The 17,513-nt window shown below is 48.8% G+C and overlaps 1 protein-coding gene across 5 annotated transcripts in view; it reads left to right on the top strand.

Annotated features, from left to right (window-relative positions):
* Window positions 1–16,208, top strand: part of TTC17 (tetratricopeptide repeat domain 17) — a 2,246,693-nt gene extending 2,230,485 nt beyond the window's left edge. For 4 of the 5 annotated variants that reach the window (XM_069623328.1, XM_069623332.1, XM_069623330.1 and 1 more), the window contains one exon: window positions 15,451–16,208. In XM_069623328.1, coding sequence (XP_069479429.1) covers window positions 15,451–15,582 — 132 coding nt within the window. In that variant the 3' untranslated portion in view covers window positions 15,583–16,208. The remainder of the gene's footprint in view (window positions 1–15,450) is intronic. The other variant, XM_069623329.1, reaches the window with a different exon arrangement.
* The last annotated feature ends 1,305 nt before the right edge of the window (window positions 16,209–17,513 follow it).

Here is a 17,513-nt window from a genome sequence, read left to right as displayed (position 1 = left end):
GCTACAGCTGCCGAGATAGACGAATACTTAGCAAAAATCCCCACTACACTTTTGACGGCAGAAGCGTGTAATGTGCTTAAAGAATCAATAAAGCTGAGCGAAATGAAGGAAGCAATTAGAGATCTTCCAGGCGGTAAAGCCCCGGGATGGGACAGTCTTTGGGTGGAATTTTACAAAGCGTTCACAGGTGTGTTATCTCCCCGACTACTATCAGTGTGGTCGGAGGCACTGGAACTCGGAACCCTGCCTGAATCACTGCGTGAAGCAGTTATTATTCTGCTACTAAAACCGGCTAAGCCCCCGGACGATTGCGAATTGCAGTGCCCACTGGTCTGAATATCCACAGGAACCAGCATTACACCCATGTCTTAACTACATACTGACCTTAGACGTGAAAACAAAATCGGCCTCAGCGCTGTATAGACTTGCGCAGACATCATGAGGGGTTGCAAACAATGAACATAAGGGGGGACTGGGAGAGGGAATTAAATGTCACTTTTACGGACACACATTGGCTGCAAATATGTAGATTAACAAGGCAGATATCATTAAACTCCAGGCACAGGCTAATACACTTTAAGATCCTAAATAAAACACATTTTACCCCAGCCCGCCTCAAAAGGACGTATCCCACCTCGGAGGGGAAATGTCCCAGATGCAGAGAGTTGGATGCAGATATAACACATATGTTGTGGGCATGTCGGACAATGTCAGAATACTGGAATAAGGCGTGTCATGCGTTGTAGGAGATAGTGGAGCAGCCCATGACATGGGAACCCTCAACATGTACATTGTGATATGTAAATAGATTGAACACACTGAAGCGCAAATTGGTTAATGTTGGTCTTGTGTTGGCAAAAAGAGCTAGTTTAATGAAATGGAAACACAAGGAGGCCCCCACATATGACAACTGGCTCTGTGACATGATTTGGGTCAATGATAGGGAGGAAGTGTATGCCGGCTTGGTGCCACCGACAAGTCGCCCGAGAGACATATGGGGTGGTTTCCGACAATACCTGGCACATCAAAGTGTGGAGGAAGAAGATGATGTAACTGTATTGTGAAAAATAATATGTACACAAATGTTAATGTCCGTAGATGATTTCTGCTTTACCATTTCTGTTCTTAATGCACCTAATGAATATGCATAGTTTGCAATGCTGTACCCCTGTGCAAGTTAAATAAAGTAAAAAAAAAAAAGAAATCACATTACTGAGAGCCAAGTAATGTTTTTCTCAGCGTTCGAACCCTAACTTAAATTTCACCCTGACAGTGACTCTCAAAATGCATCTGGGATTTTCTTTTATAAGCTTTATTTATTTGTTCTTAATCTCTGGAAACAGAGCCACAATAACAGAGTAAAGGCAAGTCCTTCACTCTATCGCTTCTTCATTGTCACAATCGGATCCCGATTATAAATGCCACCTAACCATTTGGGTTTCAGAGACCTCAACAATGTTCCCTATAAGCTGTGAGCACGTGCGCTTGCCCAGCTTCCTTCTGGGTTCCGCTCAGAAGATTTTTAGCAGCGCACACAGACAATTCGCACCTATTCAAATAATCAAATAAGATTTAATAAGGCACAAGCCACAGTACTTACCTGAACGGTTCTTTCTCTTAAAATAAGCAACTAGTCTTGATATTCTGCTCATTTGCATTACACACTATTATGCACCTAAAATCTCCAATAGCAAAGTACAACGCAAGAGGTTAAAAACTCAAATGAAAAACTGGCTCCATGAACAGAAGAATCTAACCAATATAACCAGTCTGCCTGCACACATTAACCAAAGGGTTTCCCTCCCCACCCTTGTCTGTGTGCGCTGCTAAAAATCTGAGCGGCACCCAGAAGGAAGCTGGGCAAGCGCACATGCGCACATCTTAGAGGGAACATTGGTGGGGGTACAGTTCCCCATTCACATTGAGTCTATATTGTGTTCATTGGACTCAATGTGGCTTTTTGGCAGAATTACTGCAGCGGAAATTTGGAGTAGTAGTAAAGTTGGCGGTAATGGAGTTATCGCCAACTTTATCACTTTCCGCCAAACTCGTAATGAGGCCGACATTTTTCTCTGTCCAGAAGTACGTTTGCAAGATACTGTGGCAGATATTGAAGTCTTGGACTGGTTGATGAGTTTTCTGTATAATCACATATGACATTTTATTTTAGCCTATGTGTTTGGAAAAAGCTTTGTAAGATTTTTAAAGAATTGCAGTGCCTGGGAAGAGGACATTCCTTTCCAAACTCTCTTCTGCAACGGTAGCTCACAAAGTGGCTTACCTCATTAGTCAGTTGCGCACATGGAAAATAATGTGTGCACAACAGCCATCCAGTTCTGCACATAGAGAAAAATAATTAGAGGGAACATTGGACCACAATAATCTTTTCTCAGAATATCATTTCAAAACCCCTCCCTCCAACTCAGTCAACCTAAAATAACATTTGTCGTATACAGTATTTCATGTTTTTGCAATCAATTGTCTGCCTCTCCCCCCTGTTCGCTGATTCTGTTGTCCGCTCTTTAAAGTATAGAGAAATGGTTCAATAAGCAAGGCCTATAATAATTGTGTTCTCTACCTGTGACATTTTCCTAAAACGGGAGCCACATCCTAAGGAATTTCTCATATGTTCCATTGGTCAAAGCACATACTTTCTCCATCGCTAGTACCCCCCCAAATCTTGACCCACCAGACGGCCACTATCGGCCCCTGCTCTGTTTTCCATACATGGGCTAGTGTCATTGTTGCTGCAGTTACTAAATGTGTGATAAGTGAGGCCTGCGCGCCACTGGCATCATACAGGCCCGCAGCCACTGCCCCCAAAATCACTACTGTCCCGGGTATAAGGATGTCTTTCATTTGACTCAAAATCTCCTTCCAAAAGATATGTACATTTCGGCAGGACCACCACATGTGTCCCAGGCCACCCACCTCCCCACATTTCCTCCAACATAAGGGCAAGATCCTATTTTTAATGTTATGTATTCGTTGTTGGGTCAGGTACCACCTAAAACATATTTTGTATGTCGATTCTTTAATGGCTGTCCATTTTGATGCTTTGTGGCCACTCCACCAAATCTGTCCCCACTGTCCTCAGTGACTGTGATTCCCAACTCCTATTCCCATTTATATATAGAAGTTTACCCTCCTGTAAAGCCTTATTTATTTTATTTATTTTTTGGACATTTGTATGGCGCCTATACGCACAGGTGCCACAAGGCAAGAGGGAGAGTTGAGGGGGGGGCATAGGAATCATAGGAAAACAACAACAAAGAACAAAGAAACATGCAAGTGCATGACAAAGGTGATATGTGCAAGGGGATGGGGGTAGAGGGAGAAGGGCAGGAGAGGGGTGCCCCCACAGGTGTGGGGGCGGGCAAGTGCTGGTCAGGCCAAGGTGGCAAGTGCCAGGAGAAAGAGGGGGGCAGGGGAGGATGAGTGCAGTGGACAGGGGCTCTGGGTTGGGATATTCCTGAAGAGGGAGCCCGAAGGCAAGTGCTGGCAAGGGATGCTGGGAGGGACTGGTGGTCTGGTCCCTGTAAGATGCTAAAGGGACTAGGCCCAGTCGCAGCAGCAGGTGGAGTGTTTAGCACGGAGGGGGAGAGGGCAGGAAGAGGAGAAAAGGAAGATAGATCCTTGAGGCACCCTTTTCTGATGATCCCTCGTGCATCGTGGTTTCTAGGCCCAACATAGTTCTTATGCCTGCCTCTTTAAGTGCCTTGTTCGAGATCCAATGTCTGATCTGTGTGTAACAAAACATTTCTTGTTCCCTCACTTGGAATCTTATTTTGCAGACTTCAAAAGCTATTGCTCCAGTCTAGGCCAAAGGCCATATTATGTCCTGTCTGGGTACCTGGTCCCAATCCCCGGCCTCTGACCCTTCCAACGTAATGTTTGATTCCGGTAACCTAGGTAGCCTTTTGTGGTTTCCAGCAGAGGGCCCCCTGCCCCCTTCATGCTGCTTTACCCAAGAAATAGCAGTGACCGCAAGGGAATAGTTGTGGCTCACTGTTCAAGCTTACATCAGCCTTCTCAAGCATGGGGTCTGGCATGGATTCACATGCTCATGGATATTCCCTGTCGTCAGGCTGGGAATCCTCAGTAAAGAAAAAATCAGTATCAGTTTCGTTTCTGATCTGTCTTTCTTAGTAGTAACCAATCACTGGTCTCTGGGTCATACTGTCCCCAGCTAATGACTGCCCTCTCCCTAAGCCCCACCCCTGGCAGCCATCCTCAGATTTTTACCGCACGTTCAAGTTTTGGGAGTCCTCGTGCTATAGCTCTCGAGCTTTTACTGCGTTTTGCGCTTTTTCAAAGAGATTTATCTCATTTTTCGGTTTAATCGAGCCTCAAGCTCCACCGTTTCTACTTCCGATCAACGGGGACCCATTTCGGATTGATCTACGCCCCTCAAGGGTGAAGTTTTCGTCGAGTTAAACTTCTTGGAGGATTCCAGAAGTTTCTGAGGCCTACCTCGCGGACGAGGAGAACATGGCCCAGGAGAAGGGAAGCTCGACTCCCGGCCAACTGTTCAGGAGCTGCCCTGTATGCGACCTACAAAATGTGTTCAAGGAGGACGAGCATTCGAAATACCTTTACTGCCTCCATAAGGACAAAACGCACGTGAAGAAGGACTGTGCGTTTTGCATGAACATGTCGGATCGGACTATGAGAACCCGGCTAAGCTTCTGGTGAGGCCCCGGTCGATCTTGAAGGAACCGGCCGAGGGGGAGCAAGGTAGTGACCCTCCCCCTAAGGTGAAGGCCTCAAGCGCACCCAAGGTGGTGAAGGCCTTGATTCACCCGGCTAAGGCCTCTATCGAGGGAGTCGCTGCGGCCCTGGCGAAGCCTGTGGAGGTTATCCCAGTGGAGGCGACTCAGGGCCCAGAGGGAATCCTCTTTTAAGCCCATCGAGAAGACCCCCTGAAGACCCCGGTGGAAAAAGAGGGGGGGCGTTGGCCGTTACGGACACGGGCACAACCTCTGAGGAGGAACTGACCGAGAATTTGGAAGAGGCCCGGTCCCAAAGGAGGAATCCCGAGGAGGGAGACGAGGAGAGCGAGGGTAGCAACGACGACGAGGTTCCCTTGGAGGAACAACCGTCGCTCCCGGCACGCCCGTCGAAACCCGAGCCTCAGGACAACTCGGCGGCTATGTTGATGGCAATCCAAGCCTTATGCACGGAGATGAGGACGAGATTGCCCCTACCCCCTGACGGACGACCCAGCTGTACCGGGTCCGTCGGGAAGCCCTCCAACCAAGAGGAGGAGAATTCATCCAGTGCCTCTTCAGCCCTCACGGCCTTCTCAGCCTTTGTCGCCTTCCCGATCCCGAGGGACGACACGTGAACAGACACGGCCACGACGGGGACGGATGACGACGGCAGTGACGACGGGACTGGCCTCCCGTCTCCGATTCCTCAGGCGTCCCTGCCCGACGAGATCGGCTCCTTCCACACCATGATTGCCAGGGCATCCAAGCTTTTTCAGCTCTGCCCTGAAGAGAAGAAGGAAGGCTTCCTCTACCAATGGCGCAAGGCCAAGAGGAAGACGGTCCTTGCGGTGCCGTTGCTGGATGACATCTGGGACGAGGGACTTGCCCTCCTCAAGAACCCGTCCACGACACCTGCCAAGAGGGAGCGGTATGAGAAGTAGTACCGGGTCCCTGACGTCGCCCAGTTATGCCTTGGGGCACAGCCGACACCGGATTTGGTCGTCTCAGCAGCGGCCAAGAAGAAAGCGGGGGGAGGGGCATCTTTATCTTCAACTTCCTCACCGGACGGCGAAGGAAAGAAGCTGGACGCTGTAGGACGAGTCATCAACGCCCTAGCGATTGTGGCCCGCTACGACAGGGAATTGTGGTACAAGATCGCCCCCCTGTTGGACTTCCTCCCGGATGACAAGAGGGCAGAGGCCCTGGCGATCCTACAGGAGGGTGAGGAGGCGTCGGACCACGCCATAACTGTGGCCACGGACATTGCCGACACCGGTTTCCACCAGTTGGGCAACAGCGTTTGCCTTCGACGGTGGGGGTGGCTCAAGGCGACGGATTTCCACCAGGACGTGCAAGCAAAGGTTTTGGACATGCCCTTCGACGGGAACAATCTGTTTGGAAAGACAGTTGATGAGTCGCTGCAGGCCATCAAGACCGACACAGAGACGGCTCGGGCCTTGGGAGTTCTGCAGCAACGGCGGCCACCCTTTCGGAACTCCGGAGGCAAGCAAGGTGCCTCCAAAAGGATTCGGCGGCGGCTCTTCGACCTACCTTCAGGCGGCCTGCTCCTCGTCGCAAGAAGCCTATAGGGGACGAGGCAAGTCAGATGGATCTCGCCGTCGTCGCCAGGGTGGCCAAGGAGGCAAGGCTGCTTCCAAGCAAGACTGAACCGGCTGTTGCGTCGGGCCCCCACCGAAGCACCCCGGTGGGAAGCTGGCTGGCGAAGTTCATCAGCATGTGGGAGTCCATCTCCACCGACCGTTGGGTGCTGGATGCCCTGCACACTCTGCAATTTCTAAAGAAGTGCCCCCGAATTCCTCCAGTGGCCAGGAAGGAAAACCACGTCCCTCAACTGCTGTTAGAGGTAAGGGCGTTGCTCAAGAAAGGAGCCATCGAGCTCGTCCCTAAGAGGCTCCGGAGTATACTCAAGATACTTCCTCGTCAGGAAGAAGACAGGGGGTTGGCGTCCCATCCTGGACTTGCATTGGCTAAACAAATACATCAAGGCACAGAAGTCCCGGATGGTCATCCTCCAGCACGTGCTGGGCCAGCTGGAGGAAGGCGACTTCCTATCGTCGTTGGATTTGGAGGATGCGTACTTTCACATCCCCATCCTAAAAGGACACCGAAGTTTCTCAGGTTCATGGTCCAAGGGCAGCATTACCAGTTCAAGGCCCTCCCGTTCGGATTGAAGTCGGCACCCAGGATGTTCACCAAGTGCCTGGCACCAGGGCGGCGCGGCTGCGCCTGCAGGGGATCCACGTCTACCCCTACCTGGATGACTGGCTCATCCGAGCAGGGACAAGGGAACTCGCCGTCGAACACACAGCAAAGACCGTCCGGCTGCTCACGGACCTGGGATTCTCCATCAACTTCCCCAAATCCCACCTGGTTCCGTCGCAGGTCGCGCTGTTTCTGGGAGCCAAGCTCGATACAGTGGCGCGATTGGCCTCGCCGTCGGAGGAAAGAACACAGGCCATCCTGGGCAAGGTACAGCGTCTGCTGGCCACGGACGTGGCCAAAGTGAGGTCCATCAAGTCCCTTCTCGGGATGATATCCTCTTGCATCTATCTGGTGCACCTGTGCAGGCTTCGGATGCGCCCTCTGCAGTAGTTCCTTGACTCCCGTTGGATGCAAGCGACGGGCAGCTTCGAGGACAAGATCTTGCTCAACAAAGTATTCCGCCAAGCAATTCGATGGTGGGGCACCCGCGCGCATCTCGCGGCGGGCGCGGACTTTCAGACCCCAGCATACCAGGTGACGGTGACGACGGATGCCTTCCTGGAGGGGTGGGGAGCACGCACCGGAGATCTTCACGCGAGAGGCCTGTGGCTCCCGGAGGAGAGGCCGCTCCAAATCAACATACTGGTGCTCCGGGCAGTGTTCTGGGCCCTCAGGTCATTCCTCCCGTCCCTCAAGGGCAAAGTGTTGAGGATCTTCACCGACAACACCACCACGATGTTCTACATCCGGAAGCAGGGAGGAACCAGATCCCCAGCCCTGTCCAAGGAAGCCCAGGATCTGTGGCAGTGGGCCATTGCCCAGGGGATGTTCCTGGTACCTTTTCATCTAGCAGGGATAAAAAACACCACTCAGCAGGGAGATGCGCTCATGCCACGAGTGGGAACTACGCCAGGATCAAGTGGATCAACTCTTCCGGCGATGGGGCAAGCCCCAAATCGACCTGTTCGCGACGGCGACAAACTCCAAATGCCAGAGGTTCACCAGCAGGTTCCCCTAGCCAAGGAGCATTGGCAATGCTTTCTCGTTCCCCTGGGACGGCCTGTTCCTGTACGTGTTCCCTCCGTTGCCGTTTCTGCTCAGGCTCATCAACCAACTCGAGAGGTCCCGGTGCAGGATGATCCTCGTCGCACCGAGGTGTCCGAGACCGATATGGTTCCCGGACCTTCTGGACTTGTCAGCGTCCCCACCAGTCAAACTGTCGACGGACGCAGATCTTCTCTCCAGAGAAAGAGGCGCCATTCTTCATCATGACCCGGAGTCCCTGAACTTGGCCTGGCTCCTGCAGCACTAGAGTTTGGAGGGTACGATATCCCGGCTGACTGCAGAGAGGTTCTTGCAAAGGCCAGGGCGGGCGTCCTCAACTCTCAAGTGCTACGGACACAAGTGGAAGAGGTTCTCTGTCTGGTGCCGTGCACAGAAGATTAACCCGCTACGGATTACAGCCCCTCAAGTGCTACCATACTTACTGTCGCTTCCATCAAGATACATCTGGCAGCAATTTCCCGATACACCAGAACTGCAGGACGGTCGTCCCTGTGGTCTCATCGCCTGGTGAAGGAGTTTATGAAAGGGCTGTTTCGATCGTTCCCGCCGGTGAAGGCTCCAGCCGGCGTGGGAGCTCAACGTGGTGCTGACCAGGCTCATGGGCCCGCCATTCGAGCCCTTGCATTCGGCTCCGTTGAAGTTCCTGTCATGGAAGACAGCGTTCCTTGTAGCCATCACCTCTGCAAGACGCGTGGGAGAGATTCAGGCCCTATTCTGCAAGCCTCCATACTTGACTTTCCACGAGACGAGGGTAGTGCTGAGGATGCACCCCTCCTTCAAGCCCAAGGTGCCGTCGGATTTCCATCTCAGCGAGCCCTTGGTGTTACCAGTCTTTTACCCGTCGCCTTCGTCGCCGGCAGAGAGGACTTTGCACTCGCTGGATGTAGCTAGAGTGCTGAAGTTCTACGTGGACCGAACGAAGAGTTTTCGGAAGACATCACAGCTGTTTGTGAACTTTGGACCTGTGAACCAAGGGACGGCTCTCTCTCGAAGGCTTCCATTGCCAGATGGCTCTCCGGCTGCATCATGCACTGTCATCGGTTGGCAAACCGACCGTTGCCCGGCCGTCCGAGAGCCCATTCGACCAGAGCGATCGCTGCTACCACGGCGTTCTTGTCTGGTGTGCCCCTGCTGGACATCTGCAGGGCTGCTACGTGGAGGTCGACGCACACCTTCACGAGATTCTACTTCGTCGACCGGGATTCCAGGGAGGAGTCCAGAGTCGGCCAGGCAGTGCTGCGCAATCTGTTCGCTTAAGGTGAGCCTGGTGATCAGGTAAGAGATGCTTAATGTTGAGTTTATGTAATGCTTAATGTTGAGCCTTGCCACCTCCCATGGCTGTGCATGTGTGTACTGCTATGTATTCTTATATTCATGAGCATGTGAAGCCATGCCAGACCCCCTGCTGGAGAAGGAACAAGTTACTTGCCTGTAACTGTTGTTCTCCAGCATGGGTCTGACATGGATTCACATGCGAACCCTCCCTCCCTCCTTCCCCTCTGCGGCTCTTCACTTGGTCATACTGCCACTTTACGTGCTACCAAATCTGAGGATGGCTGCCAGGGGCGGGGCTTAGGGAGAGGGCAGTCATTGGCTGGGGACAGTATGACCCAGAGACCAGTGATTGGTTACTACTAAGAAAGACAGATCAGAAACGAAACTGATACTGATTTTTTCTTTACCGCGGATTCCCAGCCTGATGACGGGGAATATTCATGAGCATGTGAATCCATGCCAGATGCTGGAGAACAACAGTTACAGGTAAGTAACTTGGTCCTTTCAAGCTATTTTGGGATCCCCTAGACCCCCACATCAATGGTGACTGACGGAGAACCCTCCTGGGCACTCTAGGCTTTTCCCCACTCCGAATAAAGGAAAGAACCTCCTTCAGCAAGTTTCTAGCCATTTGAGTCAAAAACTTAACCGCGAGAGAGCAGACCACGTATAGGAGTCTCGGTAGTAGGGTCATTTAAACCGCTGCTATCCATGAAAACCAAGAAGGTTCTTGTAGTACCCACGTCCTGAGATCATCAATCGTTTTCTTCCATAAAGCGGTATGTGTTAGGGAGAATTCTCTGTTTAGGCTGAGTGTCCTAACCTAGTGAGTCCCCCAGCAGCTTTGCTGGATTTTTGGGGTTTATTTTTTTCTCCTGCCAAGAGTGAGACTCTTTTACCCTCACTCTTGGACATGATTTGACTGTGCTTCTTTGGATCTAGATGTGTTTAATGGGCTATGGGGTCTTTTACCCCATAGGGCTTCATGTGTTTTTGTGATGTGTGTTACACAGCACCCTCAGTGCAGTGACACAGGGGTGTCATAGTGACCCCCCAGTATAGACTCCATACCCTGGGACTGACTACTGTCTCCCAGGGCATGTAAAGTCACCATTGACTTTACTAGTCTTGAATTCTGAACAGAACCAGTACAAACCATCATATTGTGGACATACTGGCCGGGGCAATTCGATTGTCCCAGGGTCTGTTAGTCGAGGGGGCACGTCTCCGTCCCCCCATATCGAGTTTTGGCTGGTGGCAGTGGATACTACTTTTTATATTCAACCGCAAATATTTTCCTATGGGATTTCCCATTGTTTTAGGCTACTATCTTTATTTAATTATTTACGGTAGCCTCGAACATACCGCCGGTTTATTTAATTAATATTAATTCTCCGGTTGGTATTTTTTGCAAAAACTTGATTCTAAAATGGCGTTTGTGTTCTCTTCTGTGACTCCAACCCAAGTTGAGCCCTTTGTTCCACTTTTTGGCGGGCTTCTCCACAGAAGCCCTCCAAAGTGGTGCCACTCTGTCTGGGGTACTTAGGAGGGGTGGAGGGGAATTTAGGCACCCTGGACTGAGTTGCCTAGGCAACTCAAGTCGCACTCCATCCTGATTGGCCCAAGTGGTGAGCCGGCCGGCTCACCACTTAGGATGTTTGAGTGACAGCTAGGCTGAGTGAATGGGGGTTTGCTGCATAAAAGCAGGGCTTTGGGGACTGGAACTTCAGAAGTCGCCACAGGACCTAAGAATCCGACGAGGGAGAAGCTGAGCCGACCTGCCACGACACCACCACCGGTGGAGCCCTGCTGGACCGCCTCACCACTTTTCCCAACGACAGAGGAGATCTCCCGCCGGAGAGTCGTCTTCCTTTGACTGGTGGGGATAACCAGTTTCACCGTCTTTTCACCTTCCCGACGTACCTCATGGCCGCCTTGCCTGTGCCAAGCACCCCGGCAACCGGTACACCACGTTTTACCACGACCGCGAAACAAAGGTACCACCTTTAACCGGAAAACTCCACGGCTGGTTTCTTCCCTGGTAGTGCAACGACCTTCATCTTTCCTCCAAGTCGAGATCTTCTCTTCCCCTGGACGTTGACGCAACCTGCACCCACTACCAGGAACAACTGCCACCGCTGGAGGATCCTTCCCACTTAAGGTACTGTGTCCCGCCTGGCTTCCCTTGTGACCGACTGGACGGGGTAGATTTAGCCCCCGGCTTTCGAACCTGGGTTAGCCTGGGACACTCTGGCTAAACTTTCCTAAGCCTCTCTAAACTCTTTTTGAGCCCTCTGCAAGACTTGCTAAGCCTAGTGTAACTGTGTGATCTTGGGCGCATTTGTGCTCTGCTCTCTCTAAGAGTGGGCCCAGCCTTTGGACTTTGGCTCACCAGTGACTTTTGCTCTTCTGCCTTGCTAACAGTGTTCCTGAATTTTAGAGTGGTATACCTTTCCATATTGTCTTTTTCCCTCCCTTTCTCACAAAATTATTGGAGTGCCATCTAATTAAGCGCTCACCTCTGTATGAAAATAAGTGGTGTTTTACAGTGACTCATCTGATAAGGAAAAAGGGGTGTATATATTATAATAGTAACTGTGTTTAGAATATTTTACAATAAGAGTGCTGGAGTGTTTTCAACAGTGTGTTTTTAAATAATTATATACTTTGATACCAAAGCTCTGGTCAGTGTTTGCTTGTATTGTTGTATCTGAGTGCCTATTGTGTATACATTGCATACTGCCTAACTCTTCTTGAGGGAAGTCCGACTGCTCAGCCACAGCTACCAGGTAAATCTGGGTGGTACAGACTGCTACCAAGTGGGTTTACTGCCAACACCTGTAGTCTTAAATCTTTTGCAGTGGTCCCTAAGGGAACTGCACAGGTTTCTGCCTAACAGTATGTTTGCCCCATAATAACTCCCCATAATCCTGAGGTCAATACGTCTCCCAGATATTCTTTTTCTCTTTGTTTGCCACACCAGGGGGAAACTACTACGCCATTTGTCCACCTTCCCTGGATCCTCTGTTATATTGAGTGCTTTTGATTTCGAGTAATCTGAGATTTTCATTTAAAATGTGTTGTGAATATCTTCTGAAACACAGGATTTGCTTACCTGTATTTGTCAGTGTTCCTTACCTACCGTTAATGTTAAGAGATACTTTACCTACTATGTGGACAGCACTAAAGAGTTCAGGAAGACATCTCATTATTCTTGACAGACATCTGCTGCTCAAGGACAGGCTGTAACACAAACAGCCATTACATGATGGATTGTAGACTGCATTTAATATTGCTACTAATTGGGTAAAAAGCATTTTACAGGCATGCTAACTGGCCATTCCTTGAGAGGTATAGCAGCAGCATTCCTGGTGAACACCCTGCTAAAGGATACCTCCGTAGCTTCTACATGGAAGTTAATGAGAGTGTTTTTCAAACGCCCCTTCTGGTTGAAGACACCGGATCTGTTAACATGGTTGGGGGAAGGGAGTAAGCTGTGCTAAATGACCCCTTCAATTGATACAACCATCTTGTTCCGCTGTCACCCCCGCCCCCTTTTTTGGTTTCTTTGCCTTTTTTTTTGCTTGCCCCAGCTCCCGGTACCCGTTTCCCTCCCAGTCCCCTTCCATGTCCTCGTCCCATCCTCTTGCCCTCCCTGTAATTGGCTGGCCTCCCTAGAAAGCTGCCCTCTTAGCAGAGGAACCAAGGGCAGCCTTAGAAGATACATTAGGATAGAGTTTCCTCTGCACAATAAATGTGCTAGGACAGCCCGTCTATTGCAGCTGACCATGTTGTTGCACCTGGAATATTCATGATGTAAGCCTGTCTTTGCTATTAGAATAACTGTGAGGACAGTTGATGATTTAAATATAGATTATGCAGGTAGAACTGATATTGCAATTAGAAGATCTTGAGGATAGATTTGTATTTGGAAGATGAAGTAGGACAGCTCTCTTTTGAGCTTAACAGATTTATTAGGATAGCCCACCTATCGCACTTATCCTTGGTATTGGACCAGGATGTTTATTTTATTTATTTATTGTTTGCCTATTAGGTGCTTATACAATAAAACTGTTTCAAATCGCCCACAGGGCAAACAGGGTAGAGGCATGGGACTACAGCAAGGTTAAATAATTGCATTAATAGTACACATATAATGGGAATAAAGGGAGGCAGAGACGAATCTACTATGCCTTGCGAGTGAGTGTTCAGAACATGCAGGGTGGAGGGATAAGGTGCTTAGAAGCTAATGGTGAAGTGCTCAGGGTAAGTGCTACGAGGAGAAGAACGTAAGTGCATAACGTAAGTGCAACCACCCATGGGTCGGGTGAGCCAAGTAAGTGCAGCAGAAGACAGCAGCTGGGACGAGCGATGTGGGGCGTGGTGGTCAAGGCCTCAAGGACACATAAGAGCCCTGCCCATCAGTCACACTGCTTGAGATTACAAGAGAGGAGAAGGAAGAGGTAAAGAGAACGGTCTTGAGGTTTTTTCAGAATACAAGGGGTCTTTGTCAAGACGCAGGGGGAGGAGGAGGCTGTACCACAGGAGGGAACCAGCCGAGGAAAGTGATTGCCCACCAGCTCTGTTTAGCAAAGCGCTTAACCCGCAGGAAGTTGGTGCCAAAGAAACTGAGGCATCTAGAAGTAGAGTATTTGATGCTAGCCCGTCTTTTGTGCTAAACTTTGAGGATAGCTTAGAGCTTGCACAATGATATCTGGGTAGCCTGATATGGCATCTCGAAGATTAGCACCTGTCGTTTAGCTTTTGTGTTGCACTTAGATGAAATTGGGTAGGCTAGCCCCCATACTGCCCTTGAAGTACTGTGAAGGTTAACACATGTATTGCACTCAGGAGATATTGGCTATTTTAACATGTGTTTTGCTTGGAAGAAATTGTTTTGGTTAGCAGATATTTTGCATGTGAAGAACTGTGAAGGCTAGCACATGTATTGCTCTTAGGACTTGGGTAGGTTAGCACAGTCATTGCACTTAGAAGAAATTGTGTAGGTTAGCAGAAGAAATTGTGTAGGTTAGCAGATGTATTGTACATGAAGAACTGTGAAGGCTAGCGCATGTACTGCTCTGCAAGGAATTTTGAAGGTTAGCACAAGTATCTCACTTAGAAGATCCGTGAAGGTTTGACCGATTTGAGGGTAGGGCAGTGTGCTGCACTCAGATGAATCTAGGAGTGGATACTTTGTGTTGCACGTTAAGATGTTAGCCTGTCCATTGCGTTCGAAGATATGATGGTAATCTATCCATTGCACTTAGAATATATACAAGTTAGCCATTGTAGCACATAAAGATATATGCAGGTATCCTTGATATTGAACTTAGAAAATGCGTGATTGTAGCCTATTATGGAACTTAAAAGATATATAGTAAGACTATAAGGGCAGTCCATCTATTGCATTTAGAGAATCCTCTGATCACAAGATCTTAAGGTAGCCTATCTGTCACGCCTACAAGATGTACTGTGATAGCCAGTCTATTAACACTCAGAAGAGTTTGAGGGTAGCCGGTCTATAGTTCCTAGAAGCGCCTAGGTTAGCTTGTCTTTTTCACACAGACGATCTGATCACAAAGCGAGATCAAAGATAGGCTCCATCTGAGCTTAAGGTACATATGAACGCACCACTTCGATGGACATCTGCCGCAGGCACAGTTATCCATCCACACACATTAGAATGCAGCTACGTCTTTGACAAATTCGGTCTAGCTGGACATGCAACGTTTTCGCTTCCTTACACCAGACTTGTCTCAACTCCTCTGGCATTAGCATACTGCGACATCCTACGACAATATTTGGTCTAGCTGGACACATAACGAGTCTCTTGCAATAGCATACTCTCGTGACTTCCCTCATCACACATCCACATGCCTGACCTTTTGGGTTGCTTACTGGAGCCTAGCCAGCCCACCTATACCCTAATCTTGGCCAAATGCACACACCCATTCTAAGCCTTGCCTGAGAATTTTCCCATACCTGGCCTTTGGTCCCTGAAGGCGTTCCCACCACAAGCGAGTTGATGCCATACAAATTGGAAAATGCGCTATCTGAATGACTGCTTCAACGACCATCACCATCTGAGTGTTTGACCATTGTTTTCGTGATGTACAGTTTTCCAGAGTGCGTTGTTCCATGGTTCCATTTTAACACAATCTCTCTTTCCCAGGAGGAGTTTGAGAAAGCTATGCAATGGTACGAGTCAACACTAAAGCTGCAACCGGAATTTGCCCCTGCCAAGGACCGTATCCGCACCATCCAGTGCCACCTGCTTCTGAAAAGAGAGAGACGTTACCCATAAAACATGGGCCGCTAACCAGCTTTATTTTTAAGCACAATTCCCTATTGAGCTCAGATTGCTCATACAAGGGGGTGCTGAGGCGCAATCAGGTGGAACATAATCCTTTTGTGATTTTAACAAAAAAACTTTTGAAATTTTATTCAGGAATGGAGAAATTTGGGGTGCAATAAAATTTGCTGGGAGCAGCAGTCAAATGTAATTTAAATCGTTTTGTGTAAATATTGAGTGGATACTTTTGGGAATGGTTGCCCTACTGGGTTAGCTGATTGTTTTTCTGCTGTGTGCTGCTTCCAGCCAGTGACTCAAGGATGTATTGCCCTTCCCTTACTTAATTTACCTAGGTGTCCAATGAATGTAATGCTGGAAGTTAACATTGGTCGGTGCTTGTTATGGAAAGATAATTGTTTCTCTGCTTCCTGGCATTTTGACTCTTGTCAGTATGGTCGTGTGGCTCTTGGGGCATGATTTGCCTTATCAAGTTACATAAAAGCCTTCTGTAGAGACCTGGATTAACCCCCAAGTCAAAGGTTTGAATATCAGCAAAGTCAACTCAGCCGTTCATCCTTCAGAAGGTGGATACAATTAATAATTGGGCTAAGTAATAAAATAAGCTCTCCAAGAGACAACTTGGTTTGTGATGTGTGTTTTTTAAATAAATGAAGCCTTGTGTGTGGTAAACATCTTTTTTAAATCCATTCTATTGATCTGTCCTGTTCACTATAACACTCCTCACCCTTCGTGGTAACAGAAACCGTTTTGGCTGCACAAACGGCAATGTTTTGAAAAGTTGGCATAAACCTTTTTCTGACTTTAGTGCAACCCATGTTTATGCAATGATATGAAATGACGACCTTGTTGTTTCATTCGTCGGTCATTTTTCACTTTCTTGCAACACTCAGGTGCACAGGCGCTTCTTTCTCAGATAGTTGGGAGCCACATGCTTATAGTCCACATTAAGCACACTGCTGGGTAAAGTCAGAAATAAGGCCATCCCCATGTGTGGATCTGGTCAGTACAGGTTTGTCTGTGCAATGGATTACCAACACGTGGGTTTGTTTTATCATGGGAGAGGTTGTCCCTGGTATGCTCATTCGTGTCTACAGACCTGTCCCTGTTGCAACATATGAAAGCTGCCCCTCATTTAAGCAAAGACAAACATCAGTGGAGGGAAAGAAAAGCCTTTCTCAAAATTCCTCTCAACTGTATCTCTACTTTCCCTGTCTTCAATAACTACCTTGGCTAAGTTTGCCACAATGAGCTGATCAATGCCCATTTTGTATTAAAAGCTTACAGGAGAAATAATACTGTGAATGTGCCTGGTGCTTTATTTCATATTGTTGTAGTCCTTCATTTGGCATTGTGGCTCACAGCAGCAGTGCTTCCTTCATAGGGCTCTGTCCTCTGCTTGCTAAGGGTACCAAGCACTACAGGTAGTGGCCATCGTTCCGACAGATCTCACTTGTTACTTCCACATTGCCCACTCTGAAGAATAGCAGCAAGTTGGGTACATTTGCATACAAATAGAACATGATAAAAAGCAAACCCCACATTTGCTCCTTCAAGTAGTCGTGCCCGTCTCATTTTGAATTTTTCTGGCGATTCCCAACACCAAATGTCACTTTGGAGGGGTGACTCAAGACTACCACTGTGCCACTGTGGCATCATTGATCCTCTAGTCACTTGACTCTGAATCAACTTAGATGAGCTGTGATCAAGTAATTTACCTCTTGCTGCGATTTGTGGCCGGACGACCAGTTTAAGTGAAGTGTGCTGGGGAATCCAGTCTAGATAATCAGCCCGAAGCACTGAATTATAATCCAAGAAACCACTATCACTCTTGGAGCATTTGGCCAGTATGGGGAGAGATGGGATGCTCATCATTCTACAAGAAGTACGTTTTGGATGCTGTTGATCCAGTACTTTAAACTCAT

Source organism: Ambystoma mexicanum, chromosome 11 (assembly GCF_040938575.1).
Source record: "Ambystoma mexicanum isolate Mex_15411 chromosome 11, UKY_AmexF1_1, whole genome shotgun sequence".
In the NCBI taxonomy this organism is placed as follows: Eukaryota; Metazoa; Chordata; class Amphibia; order Caudata; family Ambystomatidae; genus Ambystoma; species Ambystoma mexicanum.
The sequence above is the reverse complement of the archived record's forward strand: the minus strand, read 5'-3'. Positions and strand labels throughout refer to the sequence as shown.